The sequence below is a fragment of the Haemaphysalis longicornis genome, unplaced genomic scaffold, assembly GCF_048455015.1.
Source record: "Haemaphysalis longicornis isolate Haplotype H1 unplaced genomic scaffold, Haemaphysalis longicornis Haplotype H1 scaffold_1, whole genome shotgun sequence".
Classification (NCBI taxonomy): domain Eukaryota; kingdom Metazoa; phylum Arthropoda; class Arachnida; order Ixodida; family Ixodidae; genus Haemaphysalis; species Haemaphysalis longicornis.
This window is the reverse complement of record NW_027526203.1, coordinates 242,958,511-242,985,837: the sequence shown is the minus strand read 5'-3', so window position 1 is coordinate 242,985,837 and position 27,327 is coordinate 242,958,511. Positions and strand designations below refer to the sequence as shown.

The 27,327-nt window shown below is 46.8% G+C and overlaps 1 protein-coding gene across 1 annotated transcript in view; it reads right to left on the bottom strand.

The window, feature by feature from the left end:
* The window catches only part of LOC144143417 (nose resistant to fluoxetine protein 6-like), a 67,529-nt gene that overhangs the window by 24,779 nt on the left and 15,423 nt on the right, over positions 1–27,327 (bottom strand). Inside the window, exons 3-10 of the mRNA XM_077675176.1 lie at positions 26,606–26,726; positions 18,594–18,681; positions 18,423–18,520; positions 16,427–16,603; positions 6,895–6,988; positions 6,671–6,772; positions 5,239–5,404; positions 3,254–3,336 (exon numbers count right to left, since the gene is read on the bottom strand). Coding sequence (XP_077531302.1) covers positions 3,254–3,336; positions 5,239–5,404; positions 6,671–6,772; positions 6,895–6,988; positions 16,427–16,603; positions 18,423–18,520; positions 18,594–18,681; positions 26,606–26,726 — 929 coding nt within the window. The remainder of the gene's footprint in view (positions 1–3,253; positions 3,337–5,238; positions 5,405–6,670; positions 6,773–6,894; positions 6,989–16,426; positions 16,604–18,422; positions 18,521–18,593; positions 18,682–26,605; positions 26,727–27,327) is intronic.

The window sequence follows — 27,327 nt, the reverse complement described above, 5'->3', positions numbered from 1 at the left end:
GGTAGAAAAAAAAAAAAAAAACTGGCTCAGACCAGGCCCTGCGCACTCACGGCAGCCTTCACCTCATAGGGCCTTATGTGCAATAAATTCGGAAAAAATTCAAGGACACCTAAGCACTCCTTATGATGCAGTGAGTGCAAAAGCATTAGTGTTGAATTGTGGAGTGGATATGCCAGTATTGGGCTCGCCGCCACGTTTCACAGCTGTGGTTGAATGTAGGCGGTTCATAATCTATTTCCACATGCACCGCGCCGATGAAATTTCTAGAACAAGTGTTGCGTGCAAGGCGGCGCGTTTATTCTATGCCCAGTGATGACGTGGTGCATAATGTGGCGAGTGTCCCGTAGTTCGCATGTGTCCTCTCGTTTCCTATATAATCCTTTCCCCCGTGCGACGTTTTTTCTTCCTCTTTCGGTGGCTATGAACAAAAGGCTTTGCCAGTCGCCCTTGTTACCCGCGCATATACCCTACTAGTGGGAACGTGCTTTTCTACCTACCTAATTGCTACTTCTGTAGTTACCATGATCAAATTTATCCTATAGTGGTGAGTACAAGTAGTGAGTGGTAGTGAGTACGCGCGTTTCTAAGTCGAAGGCCACAAACCATCCGCTAGGTTCATCTTTAGTAAGCTGGAATTTGCGAGCTATGTGATCTCTAGGTTCCGTGGTGTTGTTCGCATTCAGGAGACCCTGGTTAGAATCCAACCCGCAAAACTTTACCCAGTTTTCTTTTCACCTTTGTTTATAAAAGCTTTCTTGAGAAACGCAGCGCCATTCGAATCATTCATTGACCTACTTTTTATCTTTTCAGCCGTCGGCCATTTCATGTACCGACTGTCAGCCATTTTGTGGCCATGGACGCCAGAATTTAGACCAACATAGTTAACTAATACTGAACTAATAATTAGCTGCGTGGTCATTAAAACGCCCCCGCAGCTTCTGAACGGGGGACCAGTAGTCCTAAAAAAAGCGTTCGACCGCACCTAGCACAAATGCACGACGATAGATCAGGAAGTAGAGCAAAGAATAACGAACGTTGTTCACAATATACAGTTGGGTTGTGCACACGTAAATATTAGTATTCTCCCACAACAACGATGGAGCTTATAGCGCAACCATTTCGCCAACTCCATGCCACCTTGTCTTGACCAGGGCACCAAAACACCCACATGAAACATATTTAGGGGGCCACCAGCGCAGACCACCTTCATGTTAAGCCGAGAGACCCAAGCCAAGACAAATAAAGTTTGCGACAAACAGCACTGTGGAAGCGCTAAATGGTACCTAGACGATGCAAGACAGAAGTTTATCGGTGGCCCACAAGGCTCAAACAACGAATCGCGGCAAACGGTAACCGAAATTGGGCAATATATCTGTAAATTGGAACGAGAACACGCTGGATATGCGAAATGGCTTCTCGCCGTGGGGGCGCAGCGCCTAAGGGATTGTGCTGCGGAGCCCAAGTTTCAAACCTTGCAGCGGTGGATGTTTTTTCTGATGCAGGCGAAACCCAGAAAACAGTCGTGTGTAGAGACTTTGGTTCATGTTAACTGTTCCAACACGGTCTACGTCAATTCACAGCTGTCTACTGCACGCCTTATAACCCAGGTGCAGCTGGACACCTAAAATGTAAACGCAGAAATTTCAGGATAGCTTAGCCAGAATCCCTTAGCCAAAGACGTGGAGACGATCGGTATGTGTAACCCCATTTCAGTAACAGAACAGGGCGGGCCAATACGGTAACGTCCATTATCTTTTGTTACTGGTCCTCACGAGCAAATCCACATATGGAGCTACATTACTTAAATTTGACATCTCAATTACAACTCCTGCAGTAAAGTCGTTGTACCGATAAGACTTATAGACCACCAGAGGCCTCCCAGATAGGCCAAAATAAACAATTTGCACATAAACGCATACAACCTGCCCATCAAGAGCATATACGACCTGTAGAGAAAGGTCATGCAATTAGACGCCGTCCAGCTAAACGAGGACAAACACGGCTTTCACTCCACCAATAGACGGCATGAAATACACGTAGACCCTACTTTCCATAACACAGTGGGAAGACGTGCTAGTGGCAAAATCAAAGCTGTGAAGCAAAACAAGAAAATGAGAAAGTACGAAATCACAAGAAAAAAATTACAGTACAGTGTGACAGCGCAATTTACACGTATACAATACATTGAACCCCCTCAACAACGCAGCCGGACTCACAGCAGTACACCCGAGCTGCGAAACTACCTAGAAATTGAAGATTAAGGCCAAACCATCGTACACATTACTAAACATTAGGCTATCTTACATGCGACCAGAAAATAGTGCTAACACAACCGTCAATAACAATCACCAAATTTCGATGACATCCGCCAGTGAAAAAGCCGCCCGTACGGTGGCCAAACTACATGGGGAAGCTGTAAGTCCCACAGTAAAATTCCTGAGCAAAGGTGGAATCATGCAAGGAATACGTATATCGGCGTATTTAGTACCGGGAGAGCCCTCCAGAGCATTAAATGAAGAGAGCAACGGACGTACAAGAGGTGCAAAAGAGAAGTGCTAACAGAACGCACGAATGAAAATCAAACACAGAAAGGGGACGAGAGTGAATATCGTAGGCCCATGTTCATTGATCACGTCGAACGCAAAACCTGTACTTTAGGGTAATGATCAACATAAAAAATCTTATGCCAACTTACACAAGCCCAACATCGAAAATGACCGACAAAGGAACACCGGATCGCTACAAGGTTGGCTATCACCGCCTAGCCGAAAGCTTTAGGGCCCCTATAGGGCTTCGCTGTGGCTATCGGAGTCCACCTGCTGATTTGAACACCCGCACAGCTGTGAAATTTTCCAAACATGTTGAAAGTCCCCAGCTTGGCTGCGTCAACATCTTGTTGAATAAAATTAATTTTCGCATTCATTTCGGGTTTGAATTTCATACTCACAGTCCTTGATATAAACAAGGCTACTTGGTGCGGAAAGTCTATACAACGTTTATAGTCAGTTTTTCTGTATAATAAATACATTTTTTTTTCACGAGAGAAATCTTGAAACGTTGAGATATGGAAGCCCGATAAGTTGATTAACCTAGCCAACTGATAGATCAAAACAATTTTTCCTACAAAAAACTAACATCAAAAGTTGCTCTTGATAAGAAAATCTGGATTCTTCGGGATATTTTGAAGGATACACTGCCCGCTGTAGAACCAAGTAACAAGTTTCTAACACAAACATTTTAATGTAGTACTTACTGAATCATCACTATAGCCAGGGGCAATGCAACGAACATGATCACTTGCATGTCTACGGGTATGTACCATAGATGAATCAAACACTGGAAAAGAAAGAGTTATGTATGCATAGAGTATATTGCAAATTGTTGAAATAACTGGATTAATAGTTCTACTTTGTAGAAGTACCGCGTTTTTTTTTTTTCTAGAGCGAACGGAGTTTTGAGGCTTGCTCAACTAGCTCGAACCCACGGTGGTTCCTCGCAGTGTGCACGAGTGCATGCCTTGTGCAATGCTAGGGTCGTGAGCGTGCTCAGCTAGCTCGAACCCACGGTGGTTCCGGGCGCAGTGTGCATGTGTGCATGCCTTGTGCAATGCTAGGGTTATGCATATTGTGAGGTAGAGAGACCACAAACTGGCGCCTTCGGCGTCCTGGAAGCGTCTCCCCGAAGGGACCCCCGCGCAGGGCGCGCGTTCGCGTCCCGGCGAGAGGGGGAGTCCGGGAATCGTTCAAACGGGCCAATGAGGTGAGGTTAGCTCCACTACCAGGGCGGAGCACCTGCTGCGCGACAGTGTTTTATCGCCGCAACGGTCGCTGCAGCCTTCAGCTCAGGCAGGAGTTTGAGAAGACGGCTCGGCTCTACACAGTGGCGCCGAGACGAGCCGGCATTTCGAGGAAAGAGGCGAAAAGCACCGCGAAACGGCACAAGCCTGGCGATCGCGCAATGGCTCGGGCGCCAGGATCCCCACACCATTCAAAGTGGGTGCTATCGACTCATCTCTGTAAAATACACGTATGTACAAATTTCGCAGCTTATAACCAGAATTTGATTTTCTTAAAGTTGTCTTAGTTATACGGTTATCATGAATTTCCGTTTTGCGGAAACATTTTTTAATTAACCGATATTCGGTAGGTATAAGTTGTTCGGTCCCGGATACTACGTAGACACTATTTCGTTGATAAACTTCATTACGTCTTTGCTCCCGTGTTGAAGGGAACTGCTCCTCCCGTCAACCAAACGTAGTTACTCCCTTCCGACTAACACTAACAACTCATCTAACCAGGTGCGAACGCGATAACCTACCAGTGCGTGCGATAACAAGGACGCCATGTTGGAGGCAAGATCTACCGGTACACTAGTCACTGCCGCATGAAATCTACCCCTCAGCCGACGCGCAACGTTCTGATCATAATATTTTGCAAGTTTGGTTGAAGCTGCAGTCCATGTCACTTAAATTTCACCTCTGCTTACATTACAGAGTCATCTTTTTTGATTCCTCACTAAATCCATGCAGTTTCGTTGTTCACAAGCCCATCAGTAATCCCGTCAGGCAAAGGTTCCAGTTATTGAGTTGTCAACACTTTTCAATTACTCTGCAAATAAATTCCTTCCTCCATCGTTTGCACCCCGGTTGATCGCTGAATTGGCGGAATTCCGATGCGGCCACAGTGAAAACGTCATCAATCGTACTTTACTTAATCTAGCTGATGGCATCATCTATTGAGTGGCATGATTTGGTGTACCTCCAGGTTGAGGTGTCTTATCGGGAATAGCTGCGGCGCCAAAGAGCTATTGCGACGCGCAAACCCAAATTACTTTTTTACGCCTAAAATGTATTGCTCCTTTTTGCGGTGACCCACCACGAGAAAACCGCAGCCAAATTACTGAACCTGTTGAGGTGAATGTTCATGTCCTCAGTGGCTATGGCGTTCTGCTGCTGAGCACAAGGACGCGGGTTTGATTCCCGGCCACGGCGGCCGCTTTTCTGGTGGAGGCGAAAAGCGAAAACGCCCGTGTGTTCGTGATTTCGGCGCCCGTTAAATATTCCCCGCTGTTCAAAATTAATCCGGAGCAGTCCACTACGGCGCGCCTCATCGCATGCGTAGCGTCGGCGCGTTAAACCCCATAAACAATAAAATCAATATGCCACTCCTGAGCACTATACGACCGCGCACAGGGGAGTAAAATGAACTCTGTTGTTCCATGCATGGCGCGTTGACTCACAGCCTCTTCTATTCTCTTGAAGTTGTTGACGAGAAGAAGAAGGGTCCACCAGTTTTTCGAGCAGCCACTGATTTGTTCAACAAACATGCCATCGTCTCCAGGCCCTTCCAACATCAACGGAAGTAGAAGGGCCACCAGCACTACAACCACGGCTGGACATATGAGCCTGCAGACAGAATACGTCAAGCGATGCACTTACACGTTTATTACACATGTACAGACAATGCGCACGAAGATTGCTGCACGCATATGAGCGTAACGCCGACAATGAGCTTTGATGCCGATGTTCACTACCAGGCTAATCGAAGGAATATAAACAACAAAATATCACGAAAGCCGCTGTCTAACGACGACGACGGTTGAACGCGAAGCTTCCTCGTGCGGGATTCTTTGGTTGTTGTCTGGGTTTGGGCTTTCACTCGCAGACAATTTGGGCTTGGGCTCGTTGAGCTTTTGACTTTGACTCGCACGCAGTTCGGACTTTTGATCGCAGAAGCTTTGAGCTTGACCCTTCGTTATTTTATTTCGAAGGAAGAAAGCTTCGCTTTCAGCCATCGTCGGCGTTAGAAGGAGGGGCGCAGGCTTTTTGTCTAATTCTCACGTCCATGCACCCCTCCCCAAATCCAAACTGCTTCGCCCGTGTCGAAATGGCGCACAGTCCAGAAAAAAAAAATGTGTCGAAATGACGCAATCTGATTGACGTCGGCTTCATAACACGAAGGTCCCAGGTTCGATTCCGACCACGGGTAGCGTTTTTTTCTTTCAGTTCACCCACGATAATTCTCATCGTCAGAGAAAGTTGGCTTTCTGCAGGGCGTTTTCAACGCGGCATGCACCACCGGTGAGACACACAGAGGTTCGCTTTAAAAGTTGCTCAGTTATTGCAGCTGTGTATTAAAACCCTGTGTTTCAATAAGAACCAATTTTAATACTGATGGATAGTTAAATTAAGAAAAATCTAACTTGTATTGATTTAGTTGTACAGCTGAGTAATAAGCGATTTGTTTAAATTGTTTTCCTAGCCAAGTAAATTCCTGTTTGGAATTATTACAGCAAACTTGGACCAACCTGGATATTGCCGGACGCCCCCAAAATACTACACTGGACAGTGCACTCTCCAACTGCCAACGAGACTAAAACCTGCACACCGACATGGGTGGGTGGATACGCGCTGACTTTCGTAACATTACCGGAAATTTTGCGCAGTCCGTCACGATTTATCGTAGCGTTGTGTGCTTGCTTGCGTTTGTTACGAAAATAAAGTAATTCTGGCAACGTTGAACAGAATTAAACACACATATTTTCAAATATTTTAGGAGGGGCGAACAACAATTAAGCAGATTTATTAAAGAGTACTCAATTACCGGCTAGCAGTCAGCGTCATCGTTAGCAAACGCCTACAAAATTAAACGCAAGGATTCTTTGCACTTACCTCACATATCTACGGAAGGTTCCCATTAAATACACGGCAATGGGATTTTGTCGGCGGGCTAATTGCCGCTTGGCTTGCATGATGTACGCAAGTAGAAACCCACTGCTCCGGATAGTATTGGAAGACGACAAAGAGCAGACAAGCACCGTTTACAACCGGGGTAACTGGGCTGAGACTACGCCTTCACCGATAATAAACGATGATAGGATGACGAGCCTACTTGCCTCATGAAAAAGAAGGTTGATACACTTAGAGGAGCACTCATCACTACTTGGAAATGCAGCTGCTCCATGATTTGTGTCAGTCGTCGGAGTGAATCTGAAAGAGTAATATTTGGCGTCAACGCTAGATCTCACCGTAACCACCAAATGAGACAACATTGTATTCGAGATGATTGGTTCGTGTTTGCATTCCCGCGCCTTTACAGGGTAAGCAGTCAGAGAAGGAGGAGGAGGAGGAATAAACATTTAATTGAGCAGTCAATGTTGTTGGGTTGACCGCCAGGTCCTCGCTTGCGGTACTTGCGACGATCAAGTTTTGATCCCACTGTGTTTGTATGGTTACTTGGCTGTAGAAATCTCTTAATGGTACGTTCCCAGCTGTGGCAAATCCTTGCGTGATTATTTTGTCCGACCATTTTGACAGGCAAAGCCCCGTGCGTGGACGGTAGATAATTTTGTATTCGTTGTCAGGAAGGTTAGGTAGGGTGTGTCGGCGTGATTGGTTAGCTGTTGATGTCTTTACGAGCCCCTAAAAGGGTTGAGTGATCTTGTTAGGCATTGGTCCTTTGGCTGGCGACGAACGGCCAAGTTGAGTGGGGCTTGAGGCGCGTTGTTTAGAAATTTCAGCGTGTCTTACTTGAGTGCTTGCTTGTTTGCGGGCCCGAAGGATCTTTATCCACGGTCCTGCCGGGGCGATGGTACGGCCGCTGTTGTAGTCGTATTCCATGGCTTGGTTTCCGCCAGGATCACCTGATGAGTTTTCAGCAGTGACCATGTTTTGCCCAGTTGCAGAATAAGTCTTGCCACTCGCGCTTTGGTGTGTGGTCAACGCGGCACAAGGGTGAGGAGCAGGCGGCACATCTGCGGCGGATGCGGCATCCGGCAGTGAGCAGTCGCATTCCATGGTTTGGTTCCCGGCGGAATCTTCTGAGGGATTTTCAGCGGCGTCCATAGCTTGCCGTGGTGCAGGGGCTGGAGTTGAGATGGTGGGAAGGCGAGTAGTCGGTGCCACAGCAGCAGTTGCAGCTGTCAGGCGACAAGCGCCCGACCTTCGCGGCTAGGGTTAGGTGAACGCTGGGGCCGGTCCGGGTCTTTCAGTCAGGGAGACAGTCTGTACTCACACCAGTTAAACCGATGAGTACTGTCCGACGCAGGGTCACTTCAGGGTCACACTGGCGCCATTTTAGGGAGATACTCAACGAAGAACCGCAAAAGTAACACAAAAAGCATCAGGAGCAGTCGGAACCGAAGTGCTGAGCTCAGTCAGAGAAGGAGTAACTTAATTTTAGACGGCAAACTTTAGACTGACTGCAAACTTGACTTACGTTTGCATTATAAACTACTGCAGCGACGACAAACAAACTACGTGAGAAACAGCAGACGACATCGCGCATTCAAAACAATCTCCTTTCAAAACGCAGGCGCGCGTTGACATCCGGGTCCGTCGCTTCGGCGGAGTGTTACCGTACATGAGCTACGGCCGTTCTGAACTTGCTCCCGAGTATACTGCTGCCAAGTCGTAGGAACTGTTCGATGTAATGGAAACAAAATTTTTTTTGGGACACTGAAGTCGGCTTACGTGCTTTGAAGGGGAAAGCCCACTGATTATCAGACTTTGCTGCTACATCGTCTTTTCGTCTTAACTTGGTTTTCGTTTTTTTTTCGTTGCTTGAGCCGAATTACTTGGGCAGGCGGACTGACCGCACTTCACGCGAAAAGCCCCACCAGAATCAGAGGTCTCTGTGGCAGGCGTGCACCCGATCTGCTGCTATGCCGTCACGTTCACCTGTCACGTGGCCCGCACCAAGCTAGCTCTCGTTCCACCAGCTGGCAAGATGCCTAGTTAGCGCAGGTGTAACGCACTCGGCTCTCGCTCAGGCTTCCCAGGCTCATGACCCACACGAACCTAAATGTGTTTTTTTTATCTTCTCTCCACAGCGGTAGTCATTCTGCTACCATTTGTATTGACACGGACGGCGACGGTCGATTCTCGCATTTGATAAGACATGTATGGCTTGTATTGACTCTTGGTCAATGTAAATACCGTTTTCCTCCTAAAGTGAGGAATGCTACGTTTGTCTTTTTTTTTACTGTGTTTTGAGTAGTATCTTGAAAATCAGGTAGAGCAGTGTAATGAAATTTGGTTATTCACTTTACAGTATGGCCCTTCAAAGATGTCCACGCAGAGTGCTGTACCAAGGTTCCACATCTCACATAAGAACACATTGCTTTATTGACTCTCTTGCACGTCTCGCCCATATCATGGCGCATATACTGAAACATTTGAAAGCGCTAAAAACTGGAAGCGAGCGCCTTGTCCCTACGGCCGTGAAGAACGAGCTTCCCATAAACCCACTGCAAGCGGCATGCACAGTTTTACACAGTGTATGCCCCACATTTAACGACACTTCTTGTCCGTTGAATGTCGGTTGCTGGATTATAGCTTCACTGGTTTCTGCGTGAGGTTGCAGCGCGTTTAATACTTGTGTAGGTGCTTTTTAGATTACAGGTTCTAATCTGTGAAATGAGGACATGTATTCAACAGTGGAGAATGCTTAAGCGCAGGCTTTAAGCGTAGAACCCGATAGCGTTATTGGTCAGGCCCGTTCGCATCTGGTCTTCGCCTTCTCTGTGTCCGTCTTGCATGGCCTCCGTCGTCGTCAAGCACCAGTTGACGTGGCTGCCACAACAGTACTTAGCGATGAGGAAAGCTACGTAGGGCACCCGGCCCAAATATACAGATTGGTATCCATCACACGTGCATCAAGAGCAAGCGCGCTCTACGCGCATTACACCCAAGCTCTGACTTCATCACAGCCTCCAGCAGCGCCCACGATCGATGAACACCTTCCTCTCTTGCTCGCACGCCAGTTAGGGGGCCGCGCCTTACCATCCCGTGGTTTTAGTGAGCGCCGAAAATGGCTCTGCGGGATATTCGCTCAGGATAATTTTTTGCTAACGCTTGCAACGCTGCCGACGACGCCAGATTTCCGGCGACACGTTGCTTTTAACGATATATGCGTAAAAAATGGCTCATGCTTAACACTTCTAAACCTAGTTATAACGGGCGAAAGCAAAGACTATGCACACGAAGCTTAACGAAAATTTGCCTTTGCTTTAGGTTTCGCAGCCTGTCGTCTAGCTGTATTTACTGAATGTTTGGAGTCCTCTTTTCGCTTGCGCTGAAGCTTGGCATAAAGAGGCCACCCAGTGGGCTCCCAATCGATTGGGAGAGTAAGGGACCAAGAGCCGGCGTAGCAACCATAAAACCCTCTCCTAGTCGCATGGTTAACAGCGGCGATCCTTGGAACGAGCGAACCAACAAGAAAGGCTTAGCTTGCGCAGGTCATTTGCAACGCGATGAATTACCTAGAAAGATGTAGCGTATAGTAGAGCTTTCACTCTAATAATATTTTTTTGTTTCCGCGGAAGAAACAATAAACGTCTTCGCGGAAGAAATGAAAAAAAAAAAAAAAGAAACGACAGACAGCCGGGGGGGTAGAGGGTATATCATTGGTGTGCATCCTTTCGCCCCATGGATGACGCATGGCGCGAGCGGCAGCGGCAGCTCACCAGAGAATGGCAGCGCCGACGGCGCGCAAATCCCGAGTGTACAGAGCGGGAAGCCGAAGCCGAGTGTCAGAATTTAAGTTTGCGGAAAAGCCAACTTTCTGGTAAATGCTCTGGAAATCTCAATCTAATTTAGGTATCTCAAAAAAAAAAAAAAAACTGAAAGAAGCTCACACTAACTCATGATAGTTGAAGGTAGCGAAGCTGTACGCAACCTTCACTACTTACCATCGCGACGGTTTAAAGGCGCCATGCAGACAAAATACAAGTTTGTTTTATTCGAAAGATTTCGTGTTTTATAGTGCCACCAGAGCTTGTCCGGTAGCAAACGAGGCCGTATTCACTGAGAAATTAGTCAATTTAGGTTAAAATTTTGGTTCTACCGCCGAATCGTGTGTTTTCGTGACGTCTGCCATTAAGTCACACGAGCAGGTATTCAAACGCACTTCCAGTGCTTCCTTAAGCTCTGCACCTTTGCTTACCGTCAGTCCTCCCAGATGGCGCTACCATATGGAGCCGCGCACAGACGTTCGCCGTTGTTTTGTTTGTTTTAAATGCGGAGCATTGCTTAGGCTCGCCTGGTCCTGCGTCGTTGATGGCGGCGCCGTCCACACGCTCACTGCGCATGCGCAACTCTTCTCGTTACACCCACAGCTCCGCGATACTACACTATAAAAAAAAAGAAATAGTTAGCGGCGCCTGGTTTCGATCCCACGACTCTCTGGCCGCAACGGGAGGTACGCGGTGCTCTTCCCACTACGCTACAAATCCGGGACAGGAGCAAGTGCTACGAACGCGCCTTACGTCCTTGACTCATTCAAACTACGTCATGAAGCTACTGATACAACGAAGGCACGCGAAGCTGAACGTCAACGGAAACGACGAACTGAAAACTTTAGAGGGGGGGTGCTGAATTTCCCGTGGGAAAGCTGTGGCGGGAAGCGCCACGCGCCTTGCAGCTCAACCAGCCCCGTCCGCAGCGCCTCTGATGCTGATTGCGGCAGGATGCCCCTACGGATTGGCCAACCAAAGAATCCATCACGAGATAGGTTCGCGTTCAACCACCGTCGTCATCTTCCCGTAGGAGAACCGCCGAAGAAGAAGAAGAACGAGAAGACAAAGCTGCGAAGAGGAGGGCGTGTACATTGCTCTCAGCCGGTGCACCAATGTCAACAACCTTTACCTCACCAAAGCTGACGGAGACTACCGATTCTACCACAGAGACAACATCGACAAGAACATGATGGACGAGTTTCGGCGCCTTGAAATCCACCGCCTACTCACCGTAACACAACAGCACTTGCGTGCCTTTGCCACCGGTGTGGACCCGGACGCGGAATTCCCTCTGGTGCTAGTAAAAACCAGATCACTCAACATAACGGCAACACAATGGAACCACACGGAACCGCCACGATGCTTCGCATCCTCATCAGGGTTCCCCACGGGAAGATGGTGTAATTTTCTTTTTGTATTTCTTGCGAGCTACTCCCGTGGCGAAAGCCCACGCCGAAGCCTGGACGACGACGCGCGATCATCACGAAGCGCACGCTCACGTGCGCTCGGCTGGGCTGAGTTTTCTGGTAGCGCTCCACGGCGGAACTAAACGCTTAAACAGATCTACTATCAAAATGCAGTTAACTCCCGTTAAGATGAACTCGAACACACCATGATGGTTTGTTCGTCTTATCAGAAGTTCATCTTATTAGTCGCCCTCCGAAGAAAAGAATCGGCAACACGCCCATGTGCAGGAAAATATCTTGGTTCAAGACGGTAAATGAACTAGACTTACAATACAGGAAAAAAAAGGCAAAAAATCATTTATTTTGGTGCCCAACTTGATAGAAAACTTGTCTTCAAGTGCTCTTGCCAGGTTTTGTCCAGTCCAAGCGGTGCCGGAGAGCGTACACCCCCGCTACCTCAAGCGACAACGCAGCAGGGACAGACAGGGAACTCCTCGCTTTCTCGGCGGTGACGCGGTGCGACTCGCGAAGCGAACAACTCACACGCTCCCGCTGAGAAATGGCCCTGGTCAAGAGAGTTGCTAATCTTGCGAATATAAAACCTCTGTCCAAGCTTTTCTTTTACTTTTTTTATCCTCCTAGTATAGCTCCTCTCTCCTCCAGAGCAGAGCGGCCACAAAACTTGGGCTTGCTCTTTTTTTCTTTGCTTTGCCGCTGGATCCACGGGTTGAAGGGTGGGTGAAGTGGTAGCTTCATCTGCGTGTCTTTTTTTCTCGCTTCCCCCTTGCTCCATGGCGTGAACTCGCTTCTCGCTGTGGTTTTCTTTTACTTTTCTGTCCGTCTGGTCGCGTGAGGGCCCTGCCGCACACCGCCAAGACTGCCATGTTCGCTACCCAGAATCGTTAGCAGTGGTGGTAACCCCGGATGTTGTTCGTCTTAATCGAAGAAGACGTGCAAGGCTGTTCGTCTTATGCGCATTTTTTTGCATTGGCTCTATGGAAAACCAAACAAACGGTCCACGTTGTTCGTCATAAGTGAGAAATCGTCTTAACCGAGTTCGTCTTAACACGAGTTCACTGTACTAAAATTACCCGCTAGGGCGACTCTGTCATCACAGTTTCTATTACGTGTTTGTTTCGTGCACTCCTGTGTCTGCGCCCAGCTCCGCTGGTCATCCTTCATCACTGAGTGGAAGGGCACTGTTTTTTTTGTAAGTTCACTGTTAGAACATTTTCTAACTTTCTTATTCTTTTAGTTTTTAACAGCTAAGCTGTTTAGAAAATCGTAATTTTTCGTGTCCGCAGTTAAAAATACCAAAAAATTCCCGAGCGCGTGACCGTGAGCGCGGACCCCGCGACGACCGCCCGGCAGTTAACAAAATCATGAAGATCCCTAGAGCTCGGGTGTGCGTGCCTCACGACGACCGCCTAGTCTCCCTTACGCTTGTCAAACCATGCATAGTCACTTAGGGAGATTAGACAAGATTGCGGCGACCACGCGGAAGTTAAAAAAAACAAATAAAATGCCGAGCGCTCGTGTGCGCGTGCCTCGCGGCGACCGCCCAGCGCCCACTGCGCACGTTTGACAAGTCAAGCATGCAAACTTAGTGAGATTGGCCAAGACTGGCAAAAAAAAAAAAAGAAAAACTCCAGCATTCTCCCTAATCGTGGAAACACTTCCTGGGAACGAGAAAGACACGTCATAGCGAACGCCCTCCAGGGTGATGGCCAATGGTTACCACTTGCGAAAAACTAAAGCTCACAAGCTCACACTTATAGCACCAATGATAGAGTAAAGGTCGTTCCGGCAGCGAAGAAGAAGCAAATCGGCTGCAGTCATGGGCTTAAACCTTCGCGATCATCCTGAAGGTTGCGTACAGCTTCGATACCTTCAATTCCTACGGGTTAGTGTGAGCTTCCTTCTTTTTAAATTCTGTTTGACAAATCATTTCCACTTGCGCTAATATAAATGTATCAACTCCGCCAAAAATACACTGTTGTGGGAATGTGAGGCGTTATATAGTGGTCCGTTTTCACGAATTTTTAAGTCGCGTTTTCGTCATTCTCCTCCGGGCATTTTTATTTTCGTCTTGGTTTTTAGGAAAAGTGTAAAAGATCCCATTTTTCATTTCGTGAGCTCTATTTTATATATTTGTAACTGCTCTATTTTTAGATTCCGTGCCCTTTTAATTTTGTTCGGCAAATTGTCTCCATTTACGCTATTATAACGGCTGAATGCGTCAACTACGCCAATTATGCATTTTGTGCAAATGCAGGGCTGGTTGGGTCTGTGGTTGGGTCTGTGGGGAACTCGGCAAAGAACTTTACGGATTAAAATCAAAGAAATGCGATTTGTGGGTGTAAAGCTGAGCTGAGCTAAGGTATGGTCGAAGGAAGGAAGGTCAAGTTGCAAACGAAGCATTCAAAGCACCGTTTGGCGTATCTTCGGGATATCTAACTATGCTTTTCTGTTTGTTTCCGGTCATTTTAATTGGTTTTAGCGGGCGGCAAGAAAAATCAATTATCTATTACGAGTGCTAGCACTAACATAGAAACAATGTTTTGAGCTATAATGACTGCAGGTTTCCTAGTCTATTACAGCTTCTGATGACCATGTTTTGACGAACAACACTTTCAGAAGGTCCCGCTAATTATTTATTTTTGATTTTATTGTTATGCTGCAGGTGAGTTCTGAATAGCCCGAAATGGAATGTGGATTCGGTCGTATGTACCAGCGGGACTTGGTAAAGTCCATTGAACCGCACTCTTACACTTTTTTTGCCATTTAAGCCAAAGCTACGAAGAAAAAGTGCTCTGTGACAATTTTGGGAAAAAGTGTAACTTCTCGAGAGTCTAGTGAAAGCGTTATTAAAACATATACTGTGTCTACAACCCAATTAGACCTTAAATAAATACCCTGAATAAGCACACTTCGCAACATTTATTTGTCGGTTATTAAATTAGTCCTGAAGCTCCCTCCGCCGACGCCATGAAGCACGTACTATGGCGCGGCAAAGGCCACTTTGAGTAACCTCCTTTCGCAGTGATTTCGTTCAAGCCATCCCTATTAACCCAGTTACCACATTTCCAAAAACGATTGTTCCTTTAACTCTTGGCACATTAATTGTAAACCTGTGGAAGTTAGGGCACTCTGGTTTGTGACAACGACTGGCCTGATCTTGTATACGTCATGCTACAACAACTATGCTTGCACCTCGTCACTCGTTTCGCAGGGTTTTCCCTAAACCGCCTCTCGATGATGGCACCATCTGTTGCGCCGGCGACGAAGTGCCCAAATTACAGAGGCCAGCGCAAGCGAGTCCCGGTCATCACTGGCACGGCTTGCGTACGAGCAATTGCGGTAGATTTTTTTAACGTTAGCAGAAAGCAACATATGCTTTGTTGAATCCTCCGGTTAAATTTCGCGGGTCATGTGCCATCTCCAGTTCCTCCTCGTGTGGCTGTAGCAATTCGTGCATCAGGCATCAGGTGCTAACGATTCAAATTTCTCAAATATGTTGCGGACACGAGGAGTAAAAACGAAGGCGAGCATTCCGTGATTTTGTAGATCTGTTTGCGGAATTCAGTCATTTTATGCACATTACAGTTACACAGCGGAGGCAAGTCTTCAAAATACGCGCTGTTCGATGCGATGCTTACGCTTCCCGCTCTATGCATGCAAACTAGGGGCTGATCCCAGCACCGAACACAGTGGCTGCCCTCAAAGCACGCTCGTGACGTAAAAAGTATGTACTTTGAGACATTAAAAAAAAACTGGCATAGATGGACACGATAGCCTATAAGCATGCTGCGGGCAATGCTAATTAACAGTAAGTGTCGGTGTCCATGGAAACTAGACAATGCAAGGGCTACGCTTGCGCGTTACCGGAAGTGAACGACAAGCTCTGGCCGTAGCAGGAATGCTTCGAGACGACAAAAAATCTCGAGGTCGCATAATTTCAGCAATAGGTGGCGGGATTTCGAAGCGAGGGCAGGAAAGACGTATCCACCTTCTCAACGTTATAGTAAACTTTGAGTCGTTCGCGAAGAACCACCACTTTGTTCAGATGTACTTGAGAACGGAGCATCACGATTCCACAATTGTATTAAAGTCGTTGAAAATCTATTTAAGGACACCGTAATGCCGCAAACGTCTGGCCGCCCATGGCGTTGAGCTCTAGTACAACTTAAGGCTGAAAGTTGGGCTAGTTGGTGTTGAGTTAGCACCATTTTACCAGCGAAAAACGGACAGGGACCTAAAAAGAAGCACACGGTACAATCGCTAGACAAGTCTAGCGATTGTCCCGTCTACTTTTTTCTAGGTCCCTGCCCGTTTTTCGCTGGTAAAATGGTTTTAGCACAACTTCCATTACCAATGGTAACGAGAGTTCGCGTAGATCTCAGACGTTTTCACTGTCGACATTAGAATGTTCTTCCTTCCTCACTATCCGCCTTAGCTGAAAAAAAGTAGCCAACGACACTGCAACATTAGAAGTTTGAACTTACGGTAATACTCTATTTGCATGATGATGTACGTGTGGCCTAGAATAACCCAGCAGCACATCAGAGTCTTCATTCCGTTCACGAACTGCAGATACTCGTTTCCGGGTCTGATGTGAGTTGACATGAGGCGCTTGGCGTTTCTTTTCGCAGAAAAGGCGAGCAGGATTTGTACTGGCATTCCTTGAAATAAAAAAAAAAGGTGATTCAAGCAATTTGGCTTGAGTGTTTCGATGGTTCCTTATCCACTTCCCTTTTCCTTTTGCTCCAATAAACGTTTACTGCTACTTATTGTGGCCCCATTATGTTTAGGAGCCGTGAAGAAAGCATGCTATTTTACTTGATTTTTCAGGTTGCATTGCCTCAGTAATAATCTACACAAAGTGCACTAAAATTGAGCTAGATGAGTTGGAAAGAAGACGAAAATGGCGACACCTGGAGGCCCTTATCGCATTTTGCAAATGACCTCACTTGTGATAGCACTACGTGACCGGCACAGATTAGGTGACGCCGTTACAAACAAATGAGAATTAGAAAAGAACTTGCAGCGTACTTCGCGCACACTCCCGTTCGCTCGTCACACATTCACGCTTACATCCTTTCGGGGTTGGAGACGAAATGGGGTCTCCGTGGAGATCCTTTCATTCACTTCATTGCCCCACTTCAGTGGGGTTATTCCGGTTACTCCCACCACCGACGCCTTCGGTGACTAAATTAGCCGCACGCGTACCCAATATCGCAAAGGCAGAAAACAGACGCCAATCTTGCTATCGCTCACTTCTTTCAATGGGGCACGAATAGTTGGTCGACTTGAAACCAGACTTTATTAAAGATCGTTCTCTCTCTCTCTCTCTCTCTCTCTCTCTCTCTCTCTCTCTTGAAACAAACAGACTTTTGCTAAATTGATTGCCGGTAGATGTTTCTACTGCAGCGAAAGCCTGTAGTAGTGTCGTAATAAATGCGGTTATACATGCAGTGCCGTATACCGGGGCAAAGCAGATCTGAGAAATGAGGCGTTTCACTGAACCCGAGGCCACTGCGTCGACTCTCCATATCACTGGATAACCACCTGCTAGGGCTGCGTCATTATGCCTTCACATGTCTTTTGCTTGTAGACACTTAAACATAATACTGAAACATTTATACTTAAAGTAATTAAAATATATGTAATCGTATAGCTGGCATATTCATCGTGTGATTTACACCGCTTACGGTACAAGTTGCACGGAAAAGCCAGTGGTCAAGATACTTGTCTTCGCGTTTTTGCCGTTCTCTTACTTATTTAAACATTCCAATCGCACGAGGGGTACGTCGATTTCTCGGCGATATTATCCATCTACCTAGATCAACATATATGGTGTCATCATATTAATTAGGTTTAAGCGCCGGGGACGACTCCAGGAAAAATATATCGGATAGGTGTGCTCCTATAAATATATTTTTCTTTAAGTCGTTCTCAGCTCTTAAACCTCATTCATATGATGGCATACCAATTGGCCCGTATTGACATATTTAATACTATCTGGTGTGCCTCCACTGTACATTTCAATAAAAAAAATTGTCAAATGGAAGCATCGCTCCCGCTGCACGGAATTGCAGTTTAGAGAGTGAAGCGCCAAAGTTTTAGAATAAAGCAACATTAAATGCTGTTGTTCACAGTTGCTTCACTCGATAAAGTAGCTGGATACTAATACTAATACCAAAAGGAATCATTCGTCTGCAATACGTTTCGAGTACTGTAAGTGGCCGCCATTGTCCTTTTTGTGAAAATTGAGTCTCAGACAGTTGTCACGGCTTTCGAGCGTCTGTCGTACATAAGCGAGGGCAGAAGTAAACGGAGCACGTGTCGGCGATTCATGTATTTTAAGAGTGCAGAAACCTTGTAAAGGTGCTTTGCGTTTGTGAGGGAATAATGCGGAATGGCATTTCGTGGAGCAAGTATCTCGGGGAGTGTAGAAGGGCCCATGTTCAGGAAAGGGGGTGAATTGAAAATATCGCTCACCATGTACTCTCGTTTCTTCTGAGCGTGAGGACTTTCCAAGCAGTATGTCCAAGGTCGTTCCAGTAATGACAAGAGTGACTAGTAAGCCAAGTATACAGCTGCAATAGAGCGCAAAATTAAACAGCATGCAAAGATAGCAAGCCGAAACGGGTGTTGTCGGCATATACTCACATGCTTGTAGCTTGTGAGGGACTAACGCTTTTCGTTGTCCGTGTACGACAGCCTTTTACTGTTGTGTTTAATCCGTAAGTAGAAGCAGCTGTAACACGAACAATCAATATGGTGTTAGCAACTTATTCTTCCGGACTAAAACTAAATTGTTGACGACACTTTGGTGACACTTGCAGGTGGTTGAGCACTAGAAAATGAGCCGGCGCGCCTGCTGCGTCGTTTTTGCCCTGTGTTCCGCTCAGCAGCTCGTCGCTATGCGGCGAATGTCCCTAGCTGTCGACTCTCACTGCAACGAACGCTGAACACCATGCAAAGAAAGTCTATTGTATAGCCTAAATGAGCAATACGCCATGAAACAATTTCTTCTCATAACGGAAGTGCCCAGAGAATCATTTATAATTACTGCGGAAAGAACTGAGTAATAAAGTCGCAGAAGATGGCTAACCATATTCTCACCCAAAAAGAGCTCGAATAGGTTCCTTATGGCTGGGATCGTCGAAGGGTGTTCTGCCGATGTCGACTGCAGCCTACAACCTCAACATCGGACTCACTGCAGCCACTAGTTGCACAATTGCTATCCACGCCACTGCGATTCTTTACAGAAACTGCAGGCCAACCGAGACTTCGGGTGATATTCCTGATAGACGTGGTTCTCTTTGTGCTTTATTTTTCTTGTGCATGTTATGGAGCGCCAAGTGTTTCTTTATGTCTTGTTTTGTCTGACGCGTCGCAGCCGATTGGGAATTAAGCGCGCGACGAGGGATTGGTTGCTGTGGACGCTTTTTGCGGACACCAACCGGGTACGCGCGTTCGCCAGCCTACCCAAGAAACCCTTTGTTATTACATTGACTCCGTATTTATATTACCTGCAGACCCACGAAGCAAGAACAAGACGGGAGGGTAAACGTCGCATCCTTGGGCGGCCAGATAAAGTCCCAAGCACGTGGTCTAGGCTAAGCTAGCGGCATCTGTCGCGGGAGAAGATCTGCGCGGCCATAGAGTTTCTTACAATATACACTAGAGAGGAATCTGGCGCTAGCGTCTATGCGGCTCACATCAAGGCCGTCTGTGTCGTCATGGGGCCCTATTCTCGACTGCACAAATTGCCGGCAATTCTGGCAATTTGCCGGAAGTCTTTTCTGATTGGCTTTCAATTTTGGTCACGTGCTTCCGGTTGACAAAGCGGTTGTGTGTGCTGTCGTCATTTTGACGTTTCATGTCGTTTACGGACACCAGTTCTAAAGTTTGCCTGATTTCTCGTTACTAAATGCGCATAATTCTTGGCCGGCAATGAAAAACCAGACTAAATGCAGCGGACATGACGACGTAAGCCTGTCTTTGCTATTCAACAACAATACTGCTTGTAATACACACCCCTTCTGTGATTGGCTGAGAAGACGTGACGTAATTTAAACAGTTGGCGGGAACAATTACGTCATGCATTGGCAACTTCAGTCTGCGTAAAAGTGACGTACGGCTACGTAACAGCATGAAAATGGCGGTTGTTTTTGTCGCAAAATACAAGCAAAATAGGGCAAAAAATTGCCGCAGCTTACGGAGCCGCGAAATGTGCGGCTATTTGCAGCAGGCGCAGTTTCGCATGCGCGCTGTTTAAAGCATGTTTCCTACCGAAACAAATTATAGTTTCAACTGCTTCCAAGTCAGCGATCATGGAGCATACAAATAACATGCAGTATTTTGCTTTTATGTTTGGCAATAAAATAAAAATTATTTGTTTGGCGTAACCGCAGCACAAGAGGGCAGTACAAGCCTCTCCATGACAAAGAGAACCCAATGCATGGCATTTGTCCATACTCGTCCTAGTAAGCTGTTGGGTCACATGATCGAACTCAAGAGAAAAATAACAAAGAAAAGTGACTATTTGGTTCATTACAGCGCTGATTGAAGTCGAGCTTGACGAATGAGTGAATCGGCGACATCGGTGCGCTCCGCGGTTATCAGGCGTAGCACTTCGCTGCTGTTATGTGTCATAGAAGCGCCCTTACCAACCGCGCGGCAGCCAGCACCCCCCTCGCCTCGGCGGTCGGAGAAGGCCGCGATCAGTGCAGTGATGAGGAAGACACGGATCCTCTCCTCGGGTACGCGGAGGTACTGGGCTGGTACCGGCACGGACGCCGGACCATGCCTCCGCCTCACCCAGGCCTAACACGAGGGCAGGCGGTGATGTACAGACAATTACAGACAAGATCCGTGCTCACGCTGGCGCTGGCGCGCTACGTGTGCCCGGAGGTGTTTGCAAGTGATGTGTGCAGTGTGTGAAACAGTGCCCGGGCAACACTAACCCACATTCTCTGGGACTGCACCCGACATCCAGAAGAAGAGGTCGCCGCTCCTGGCCGACTGCCGGAAGACACAGCCCGTGCAGTTGTATCGCCGGACTTGGCAGAGCAGCTGCATGCTGCCCAGCGGCTCGAGGTAGCTCTCGCCCGGCAAGCGCACGGGGAGGCGCTGACGGGGGGCCCGAGGGATCACACCCGAAGGTCTTTCGCGCGCCGACCGGCGCGAGTCGGGGGGGCCAAGCCTCGGAGACGTCTTAAGTAACGTCGGGTAGCGGGCGGCCCTGCGTGGCCCACCCCGCTACCTCCAACGTTACTAGCTACCTCCGCAGGACCCCAATAAAGTTCACTTCTCTCTCTCTCTCTCTCTCATAAGCGGTGGTCGCGGCCGTCTTTTTTTGTGATCACGCCATAAACTTGTAACATAGCAGCAGACAATGGCGTGGCGGCGGTGGCGGCAGGGAAGGTGATAACGCAACAAAGCTTGCATTGAAGCAGAGAGCCCAGCTCTGTTACTAAAAGCGATTGAAAGAAATAAATAGATACGGTAAAAAAATTTTGTGATGTTTTTTAGCTCGACATCCGCCTTTCGCTCGCTTTTGGATCAACGTTACTCGATCGCCTTGTTGTGTTGACGCCAAATTGGACCTCCAGAAATGTGTTTTTCTTGTCAGCCTCAGCTACCGTCTTAATTTTATAGTACATGCCAAGCGTTTTTACATCTTTTTTGAACAATATTTGATACCTTGGTAGAGATCTTTATGAGTGACTCGTCAAATTACACTGCATGTCGTCATAGCTATAGGTGCAACACGTCACTGATTGCTTACGTCGTGCTTACGTAAAAAAACATGGGTGAATTGCCGGCAATTTGTGCAGTCGAGAATAGGGCCCATGGACCGCCATTATACATCGCGTTTGCCTTAGTTTAATCATTGGCTTGGATTGAAACTTTTAGTGACTGCAAATTTACACAAAGTGCCACAAAAACGCGAAGAATAGTGTGCAATTATGTAAGTGGAAAATAAAAACAGGCTGTTTTAAAACTAAGGAAAAAGGAAGTAAAGCGTATTTTTGCCGGAACAGTTGCGCCTGCTATTCCGCAGGCCAAGGTTGTAGTTACCAACAAGGTTAATATTTGGGGAGGAAACTCATTAGAGACTCTGATTTTATTAATTTTACCATTATTGTCAATACTAAGTTGCTTGAAGAGTTTGGAAAGTTTTTTGAGCGTGCCTATTAAAACGTTGCCTTCGTGGTGAACCGGTGCACCGACCGCCAACTAGTTTAACAAGAAAAAGAAAACGTGGCGTTAAACAGTCGTGCACGATGACAAGATAGGACGCATACAAGCGCCCGTATCTGTCGTATCCCCGTGGTCGTATCTTGTCTACGTCGAAGTACGTTTTGTTTCTTCTTTTCGTCGGCTACAAATTTCGCGGCGGCATATTACCCGCTCAGTCATGCGTCCTTCGACTGCGGCATGAGCAACGTCAGGTGCGATCACGCACTGCCCGCTGTTTCACCGAACACGGCTACCACAGAACAGGGAGGATTTCGGCTTCCCTGTAGCTCGTAAACGTGTTAATGCATAGTGAAGAAAGCAAATCCCAAAAACCACTTAAGAATCCAGTTGTCATGCCAAGCCCAAGCCAAAAAGGGGAGTCTTCCCATGAACCCCCACGACGACATGGCTTACAAGGCGCAGTTTCCTCTCTAGTGCGCGGCCACCGCGATCGGCATTTCACTGCGCAGCACCGGAATGAACTGGGGCCGTTATCATTTCGTCCATCAAGTGCCTCTACCCTGTCCTTCGCTGTCGCAGCCATAGAGTTTCTGAGTAAGTATACTAGAGAGGAAACTGCGCCTCGTAAGGCATGTCGTCTTGGGGGTTCATGGGAAGACCCCCCTTTTTGGCTTGGGCTTGGCATGACCACTGGATTCTTAAGCGGTTTTGGGGATTTGCTTTCTTCACTATGCATTAACACGTTTACGAATTACCTACAAGGAAGCCGAAATCCTCCCGTTTCTGTGGTAGCCGTGTTCGGTGAAACAGCAGACAATGCGTGGTCGCACTTGACGTTGCTCATGCCGCAGTCCAAGGACGTATGACTGAGCGGGTAATATGCCGCCGCGAAATTTGTAGCGACGAAAAGAAGAAACAAAACGTACTTCGACGAACACAAGATACGACCACAGGGATACGACAGATACAGGCGCTTGTATGCGTCTTATCTTGTCATCGTGCACGACTGTTTAACGCCACGTTTTCTTTTTCTTGTTAAACTAGCTGGCGGTCGAGGTGCACTGGTTCACCACGAAGGCAACGTTTACATAGGCACGCTCAAAAAACTTTCGAAACTCTTCAAAAAACGTTTTTGAAATAATGGTAAAATTAATAAAATCACAGTCTCTAATGAGTTACCCCCCAAATAATTACATTGTTTGTAACTACAACCTTGGCCTGCGGAATAGAGGCACAACCGTTCCGGCAAAAATATGCTTTACTTCTTTTTTTCTTAGTTTTAAAACAGCCTGTTTTTATTTCCCACTTCCATAATTGAACACTATTCTTCGCGTTTTCGTGGCACTTTATTTAAATTTGCGGTCACTAAAACGTTTCAATCCAAGCTAATGATGAAACTAAGGCGAGCGCGATGTATAATGGCGGCCCATGACGACACAGACGACCTTGATGTGAGCCGCATAGACGCTAGCGCCAGATTCCTCTCTAGTGTATACTGTAAGAAACTCTATGGTCGCAGCCACGGAGCAAGATGTAACTACGAAGCTTTGTCGTCCGCGTTCGTTTTCGGTGTGAGAATCTGGTCGCTCGCCCGCGTTTGCCGCAAATGGCCGTTTCTCGTGCTATATATATACTTGCACCGTGTGCAGAACTTATTCGCAGCAGTCGTTTTGCGGCTGTGTAGCAATCTTTGTTACGTTAATGTGGTCAACAACATCGTGAGGCCTAAAAACCGATATTCTTCTCCTCCCCACCAAATGTCTTCCCAAGCTGCTAATGCCATCCTTCCCTATTGCCCAACCGTATTACCGTTATGCCGCAACAGGTGTGAGCGGGACACTGCTGGGATTTCTGCTTCCCATCATGAATGTCGAAACCAATTTCAAGGATTGTAAAGAATGCTGCCCTGCAGCCATGTGTGTAATAAGAGAAATCCCGACAATTTGAGAAAGACGTGATGGGTCTGAATGCAAACAACAAAAAAATACGTTTCGACACAAAAACGCATGAGTGGGTTTCGTAAACAGAACACCACTTCATTGCATTTTTTCTTCGACCCGTCGTGACCCATTGGCAGTTGAATGTGAAAACCCGAATTTCTTAAACCAGTGCTCTATTCTGCAGTCACGCACAGATTCTTAATGCGCTCACCCCCGCATAATTTTCGCTCTCAAAGGGGACTACGCGCCGCTTCATAGCGCTAACGCGGTAGCAAGGCTGCTCTTACAGTAGAACTGACCGCATTGAAACGACCATTGGAATTATGCGTAGTAAGTGTTTTTTCATGTACAAGTATCCGACTTTGTTGCAAGAAGGAATGCCTTAGTCGCACCTTTCTTTAAGCAGTTCCGCTTTCTCAACAGAGCCAAACATTCCGGCAGTGCTCAGTAGAGCTAAATCTAGGGTCAAGTTGTGTGGCGTCGAGGATACTCAACGGGACCAGAAACTTCATTGGTCTTACCGCAGTGAAGTTGCACAATACTAGACTGCTACGGAACATTATCAATGTTCTCGGTATCCTTAATGTGGACCGAAATTCCTTGCAACGGGTGCTTTCTTCTTTCTGCTCCAATATAATAAGGGGCCACGCATCGGAGCCTGGATTGTAACCTACTAGTCGTGATTCTAACCCTGGCAGAGCACTTAGCACGATGAATGTCCGGCATTGAGCGACTTTGATTTTGAGGGATATTAAGGACCCCGTGTGCGTAGACCTGAAAATATGGTTTCCGTGCTTTTTGCCTAAAATATGAAATAAAATTCAGAGCCACCGTACTCGTTGCTTGCGTACTTCTGTCGTAGTGCAACGACTTCGTGAATCGTGCTATGGTAAGTGAGCAGGGTCTCAACAGAAGCGAGAAGTTATTTTTATACCCGTACGAGCGACGGATCCACCCGATGGATGTTGTGCTGGCATGGATAACTGGGGCCGAGCCGAAGAAGCAGGAAGGTTCAGGGGCGGCATCAAACTGCTGACCCCGCCCTTGCAACCCGGAGTGAGGGGGAGGCCGTACCTCAACCTTCGCAGCAGAATACCTTCCAGTGTGCAACGCCGCCACGGAGATCCGCATTGCGTGGTGGAACGAGGGTTAAAGGGACTCGACGAAGGTAGTATTTATGAATGAGCTGTGTAATCCCGGGAGAGGTGGTGGCCAACTGATTGATTGATTGATTCATTGATTGTGGCATTATCTTTGCATGAAGGTGGTGGCGTGTGTCATCTCGCCAAAGGCGCTCAGGCATCTACATTGTACTACTCTTTAAATTTTAGCGCTGCTCTTAGCGGTAGGCTCCTATTTAGTTTTGTTCGTAACAGATGGTAGCTTTTAGGTGGTACTGGCCATATGGGAGGGGCCAGAAGACGCGCTGTGGGGGAAAGAGCTTGCATTTGCCGAGTTGTGCACACTGTGATTGGCTGTCGAGCCCAGAGAACGCGTACAATGCCGAGAACTTTGCCGTAAGGCTTTGAATTCCTCATCTGATCACTAATTACAGCGATCTATTTGGAACAGCATTCAACCTCACTTAACTCCAACAAAATTCGATGAATAACGAATGAATCGAGTTCAAGTAGCGAATTAGAATCGGCTCCTGCTAGGCTTGACGTTTTTCGTGGTTGAAAAGTAAGCGCCCCGCAGCGGAGCTAGTTGATGAGAAACGACGCGAGAACTCAAAAAAAAAAAAAAAAGAAAACTCAAATAGTCTGGCAGGGATCAAAGCATTGTCGCAACCAAAACAGGGGATTTGCCATGAGTGGCGCAGCAGTGATGTCGTGAAATGCAGCTCTCCTTCGTTTCCTAGAATCCGCCTACTTCCTCTTTTTTTGATCTGTAACCAACTTGCATTACTCTAAGTAACAAACTTGCATTACTGACTGTATACATTTTTCCTTTTTGTACGCGTTACAATTTGCACCCGCTCCTGCCGAGGGCCTAGTGAAAGGCTGGCAGTATGCCTGAAATAAATAAATAAATAAATAAATAAATAAATAAATAAATAAATAAATAAATAAATAAATAAATAAATAAATAAATAAATAAATAAATAAATAAATAAATAAATAAATAAAATATAGATCTTGATGACCCATGAATGCCAACATGCCTGGCGATGTCTGTCTCCTTTCTTCGCGCATTTCACTTGAGAGTATTTCTGCCGGTCAAGCTGCTACCACGTTCGAATGGGCAGAATCATAGGAAAACTTCGTTTTGGGAATTTGCTTATCATTTCAGTACGCATGGCTGCCCCAGAAGGTTATAGGATATCTAAAAACTCCATTACGTTTTATTTTGTTAGTTAGTGGGTCCTCGTGTCTCGCTGTCTGCGGTTGTGCGTGTGCGTGCGTGTTTCTTTGCAGTCTACTTTTTGTTAGGATACACAAACTCGCCAAACAACAAAAGCCTGTCCAAACTGTTACATTTACATGGGGTACAAAATACCAGAAATGTTCTTACGTCGCCCGCACTTACCTGCATCGATGAGCAGTCCAAGTTCATCTTGGCTGCACGTTGACGGAGCACATATGCCGAGGAGAAATGCGTAATCCCTTCCTCGGATCTTGTCCGGCAAAGCATATAAATCGAAACGGCCCTAGAAAGTAGATAAGTTTTCTGTGGTTCAAAATCTTTTCTCACAGCCGATAACATGGGCACAGATATATCGTTCCCAATTATCTAAAGTGATTGACTTCCCATGGGGAGTGGAACCAGAAGCGCAATGCTTGAAAGCTTGGTGTCCCCCATCAGTTTAAGCCAAAAAAACTACAAAAAGAGATTTACGCTGCGATACGCAATACGCTCGGTATTGCAGCTCAAAGACATATTTCTTGTTGCTTACAAATTACTTGGCAGTTCTTGTTTACAGTTTCCATATCAAGTAGCCAGATTAATAGCTTCATTCTGGATTATAGTTCTAAAAAATTAATAAAAATGATAAAGTTATCCCGCAAATGGCAGATGTATCAGTATGAACGCGGGTACTCTGCAGCTGCAATTGGCCCAGTTTATGACATGGCGATTACAATTTAAATCGCGCTGAAGGTCTAATTTATGTCGGTCACGCCTATATAACGCAAATTTTTCTCTTTTTGAAATGGGCAGAGCATTCGGCTGCCCTTTACGTGAGTTGCGTCTTTTTTGTTTTTTTGCAGCCAGAACAGTTGAAAGCAGCTTAACGGGTCGGAGTTAGGCAG